This window comes from Corylus avellana, chromosome ca2, assembly GCF_901000735.1.
Source record: "Corylus avellana chromosome ca2, CavTom2PMs-1.0".
Taxonomy (NCBI): Eukaryota; Viridiplantae; Streptophyta; class Magnoliopsida; order Fagales; family Betulaceae; genus Corylus; species Corylus avellana.
This window is the reverse complement of record NC_081542.1, coordinates 43831893-43837381: the sequence shown is the minus strand read 5'-3', so window position 1 is coordinate 43837381 and position 5489 is coordinate 43831893. Positions and strand designations below refer to the sequence as shown.

The 5489-nt window shown below is 33.9% G+C and overlaps 1 protein-coding gene across 1 annotated transcript in view; it reads left to right on the top strand.

Annotated features, from left to right (window-relative positions):
* Positions 1–3634: 3634 nt before the first annotated feature.
* Positions 3635–5489, top strand: part of LOC132169893 (probable polyol transporter 4) — a 2426-nt gene continuing 571 nt past the window's right edge. The window contains exons 1-2 of the mRNA XM_059580837.1: positions 3635–4074; positions 4885–5485. Coding sequence (XP_059436820.1) covers positions 3858–4074; positions 4885–5485 — 818 coding nt within the window. The 5' untranslated portion in view covers positions 3635–3857. The remainder of the gene's footprint in view (positions 4075–4884; positions 5486–5489) is intronic.

The following is a 5489-nucleotide window of genomic DNA, read 5'->3' as shown; positions in this document are numbered from 1 at the left end:
GACGGCTCGATGGATTAGGGGGCGTTGGATTCGATCATAAATATACCCGCAGAAAAGCACGTGTGACTTTTTTGGCACGTAAGAGTCAGTTATCGGTTTTTTTTTTTTTTTTTTTTCCCTAATAGAGGGGAAAAAGGGGATTGTCGGTTGATTTAAGTGGATCTGTTGTTACTCGGATGGAAACCACATTGTATGGCCCATAACCACACATGGGCGGATTCGGCCCATTTGTTTTTTTTTTTGTTTCATATTTTGGGCTTTCTTTGTTTTTTTAAACTATTGACTTACTGTATATGGGCTAGTTTTGTTTCTTAAAGCTTTTTTAAATTAGCTTAATCGAATTTTTGAACTAAATACATTTGTAAATTATACTGTATAATTACAAATTAAATTGTAAATAAGAAAATGCTACGTGTTCTTCTAGTGTCCTGTTAACTGTGATGTAACTTTTAAAATTGTACTTGAATTTGAGATTATCATTATTAACTTTTAATCTATTGTCTATTGATAATTTTAAAAGACACGTCACAGTTAGGATGACATCAGGAGAACACTAGAAGAACACCTAACATTTTCCTTGTAAATATTAGGCAATATAAGTATTTATAAAATGAACTTTATAAATTGAAAAAAAAAAATACATCTATCTAGAAACTTTTGACAATACAAATTAAAAAAGAAAAATACAAAATAAGAGAGAGAGGGAGAGACCGGGAACGTGAGAGATAGAAAGAGAGGTTGAAGGGAGATGCAGCTGGCAGCTGCAAAAGAGGGGAAGGAAAAAAAGAAAAAAAGAAGAGGCATTAGGGTTTTGTTTTCCACTTCTTTTCATAGATGTTAAGAGTTTTTTTGGAGATCAAATCCCGAAATGACATTGCTTTATAAAATAAAAGTACGAATCATAACCTCTAAAAATATATATCAATTTAATAGACTAAATACGAGATTAGTCCATATGGTTACACTGCTTTGCAATAAACTACATGTTGTATAAAAATATGTTGAAAGCTCATTATGGTATGCAAAAATAACAAATAGGCCTTTGTACTCAATTTCCAGCCAATTTTTTGTCAAAAACAGCCAAATGTCATGTCAATGCCAATCAAATTATGATACATATAACTTATAATAATAAAAAAAAAAATGTAAGACTTACAAACAAATTTTTCAAAAAAAAAAAAAATTACAACATAACGTAGCACAATATGATTAGGTTTCTCAAAAGTTAAATTTATCTTATTTCTAATCGTGTTGTGCCACGTCATGTAAAAGTTTTTTTTTGTAAAATTTGTTTGTAAACCTAGCATTCTTCTAAAAAATATATATTAAAAACAAAAAACCTTAGAAGAGGGAGAAGAGATGGTGGTTAAGCCACCCCTTGGCTGAATCATTTCTGTGAGCATTAGGGGTGGTTCGACCACCTTCGATAATATATAATTTTTTTTCTTTTATTTTATATTTTACATATTTACATATATTTATTATATATGATAAGTGTCATAATTTGATGGTTTCCAAAAAAAAAAAATTGGACGAAGTTGATGGAGAAACCTATTTGCCTATTTGTTATTTTTACATACGATAGTGAAATTTCGACCAAATGTTATACCACATAGGGTTTATTACAAATCCGTATAACCGTATGAGACTAATTTTACATTTTTTCCAAAATTTTATGGTAGGAAAACGGATTGAAATCTAGCTTGAATCAAGCTTTGCTAAGGTTCTATTAACAAACTAACTAGCAAATCTGCCTATTATTGGTTCTCTTTTATCCAATAAACCAATAATGGACCTAAACTACCACGATCCAACCAATCATTCCAACCTCTTGTTCATGGAAACTTCTTGTATGACTGAAGTCAACAATAGAATGAGATCCAAAGCCGACATCTTCGAGTAATGTTACAAGTATTTTTGTGTTATTTTAAGAATGATGTGATTTTTAAAATTATTATTAAACTTTGATCAAATGGTATTTTAAAAACCACTTTATTTTTAAAGGGACACAAGAGATTCTTCTAGAATTATTCGATATCCATTGCTCTCAATCTATACAGAATAATGCTAAAAGTTACTATTGTGTCTTTCTTGTATCACTCTAAAAATGATGTGACTTCTAAAATCACCATCTAGTTTGTGATTAATCATTATTAAATCTTTATCAAATGATAATATTAAAAGCCACCACATTCATGCAGTGACACAAAAGAAGTACAAAAGTGGCTTATAGAATTACTTATCTTTTATATGGGTGAATTTAACTTAAGTGATTTAAAAAATATTACGAGAGATTTTTTGTTTTTGTTTTTTTTATGAGAAATAGATAGTAAAATTAAATCTAAATAATTGACAAAATTAAAAATTAGCCATAAAATAATGACGCAACGTATTAATTTCTTGAAATGGTAAAGATATCCTTTTGTGGACATTACACCTATAAAATCAAAGTATAATATATGACATTAAATAAGATTTCATCATTATTATACATAAATTTGGAAATTATAATCGCAATCTTAAAATTTTTAAAATAAATATTAAGTGATAAGTAGAGTTTTGATAAGCATCTCCTATAATATAGGTAGAAAGAAGGGAAACATATAATTTAGTCCCTCAAACTATCAGCCATTTTTATTTTAGTCTCTAATGTTCAAAAAATGATAAAGTAGCTCTCCAAACTACCAACCAGTTGCAATTTGGCCATTCAATTAGTCATTACCATAAATAGGATGGAAAATTTAATACTTCGTCGTTTTGACAAGGTTAAGTTACTAAAATACACTTTTAGAAAAAAAAAAATCAATTATAAAAATTTCTCCCAAAATGACGTTATTTTGAAGAAAATAATAATAATAATAATAAAAAAAAAACAAACGGTGGTTTAGGGTTGACTCGCCAGCCACCCCATGGCCTATGGGGTGGCTAGGGAGCCACCCCCAAGCCATAAGGGTGGCTGGGCGGCCACCCCCTAGGCCCACAGGCTATGGGGTGGTCGGCGCCACCCCCACGGCCTATGGGGTGGCCGGTGAGCCACCCCTAAACCACAGGTTTTTTTTTTTTTTTGTTTTCTTCAAAATGACGATGTTTTTGGGGGGCATTTTCTTAATTGATTTTTTTTTTTTCAAAATGGCATTTTAGTAACTTAACATAAAAAAATAATGTTGTTTTGAATTTTCTAAGTAGTCAAATTGTAACTTTTTAATAGTTTGAGAGATTACTTTATCACTTTTTTAACATTAACAAGTTAAAATTAAAATGACCGATAGTTTGTAAGCTAAATTATATTTTTCCTAGAAAGAATAATGCTATATAAATTTATGACTAATTGTCGGTCTTGACCTCTGGATGGCGACGTGGTGCAAAATCATTTGGAGTTGAGGAAAACGAGAGCAAGAACTGCAGAGGAAGAACCGTAGGGTTCAATTGTCACTGTCTACCGGGTGGCTTTGCTTCCTCGTGCCGGAATATCGGTTGCTTCTTACGAGAAAGAAGAGCAGCGGATCCAACTTTTGCGTCAAAGTTGTCCCACAGGAAAACAGTATCTGGGGCCCACGTAGGCCCACGTCTACATAGACGCCCCCAAGTTTGAAGCATTTTACCTGTTCTGCCATTTCAGATCTGAGACCAAGAAAATTCCTGTCTGAATATTCCAACAGTTGAGGCAAGAACAAAACCACCACCAATACCGCTCAAGACCAAAGTCTTCGGCTTTCTCTTCCCATTCGATACCAAGCATCGAAAGGAGGTGAAAGATAGAGACCCATTAATGTTTCTTCTTAATTTACATACACAAATATAAACAAATACTACACACACAAGCATACATATAGAGAGAGAGATTGAGTGATTGAGAGATGGGGTTGATGGGTGGTGAGGAAAATGGGAAGGGAGAGGGGGTGGTAGAGATTCATATGGGAAGCAAAAACAAGTACAGGAGGATGGATTCTGAAGGCACAGAGGAGGATGTGGCATTGTCCAATGAAGGCATAGCAAAAAAGAATTATAACACCAAGAAATTTGTCTTTGTCTGCGCCATCTTTGCTTCCCTCAATTCCGTGCTTCTTGGATACGGTTAGTCTTTCTCTTACAACACTTTTGAATATGATCTCTTTGTTTTTGGTTTGAGCTGATTGATTATTAGAACCCCACAAATGATATTTTTCTGGATTTGAATATTTTCCCTGTTTTTTTTTTGGTATGTTTTATGTTCTCTCTTTGATCCGCTTCTTTGGTAGAATCCCATCTGATGTAAATCTAAATATTCTATTGTTTTGGAATTTGGACTACCGGGATCATGTGGCTTTTAGCAAATGGCTGTGATTGGATATTGAAATGCATCAATGTTTGTTCAAATTATAATGATGTATTGGGGATTCTTTGGTAAGCGCTTGAAAATAAATTCAAGGGAGGAAAATGCTCATTGGGGATAAAATCTAGAGGAAAATTTAGGTGCAAATTCCACTCAATGTCTCTGCTTTCCTGTTAAGTTGTCGTGGACCCGTGACGGCAGTTGGCTCATATGAAAGTAATGCACTTTACTTATCTGCTTTATGGACTAAAGGACTTTGCTTTGCTCCATTTAGACGCGAATGAAAGCACATGGAGAAAATATTTATCCTGTTTTTAAGTTGAGCACAAAACTTTAGAGTAACAAACTTTCTTGACAACATTAAAATTTTATCTTGCAAGATTTTCGTCAGAACTGCTTTAGAGTGTTGAAATTAGCATGATGAGTTGAAAAATTCTACGTAAAGCAAATTGAAGTTGTTGCTTTTAGGCTGCATATGTAAATGTGAAAATGATAGTTTAACATCTTTGTTGTATTGTATTAGCTACTTATACCCGTCTTCACTATTGTAATGTGTACTTATCAATCTGCAGACGTGGGTGTTATGAGTGGAGCAATTTTATTCATTCAGGAGGATCTGAAGATAACAGAGGTACAAGAAGAAGTTCTTGTTGGAATTTTAAGCATAATTTCCCTTTTGGGTAGTTTAGCTGGTGGAAAAACATCAGATGCTATTGGTAGAAAATGGACAATTGCCTTTGCAGCCATTGTGTTTCAGACCGGTGCTGCTGTAATGACTCTTGCTCCAAATTTCGGAGTACTGATGGTAGGTAGACTCTTTGCTGGAGTGGGAATTGGCTTTGGAGTCATGATTGCTCCTGTATATATTGCTGAGATATCACCTGCCATTGCCAGAGGATCTCTTACCTCCTTCCCTGAGATATTTATAAATCTAGGAATCCTTCTCGGATATGTATCGAACTATGCCTTTTCAGGGCTGCCTGCACATATAAGCTGGAGGCTCATGCTTGGCGTGGGAATCCTTCCCTCAATTTTTATTGGGTTTGCTCTGTTTGTGATCCCTGAATCCCCAAGATGGCTAGTTATGCAGAACAGAGTTGATGAAGCGAGAGCAGTGCTGTTGAAGACAAATGAGAGTGAAACAGAAGCGGAAGAGAGACTAGCAGAAATACAGCTA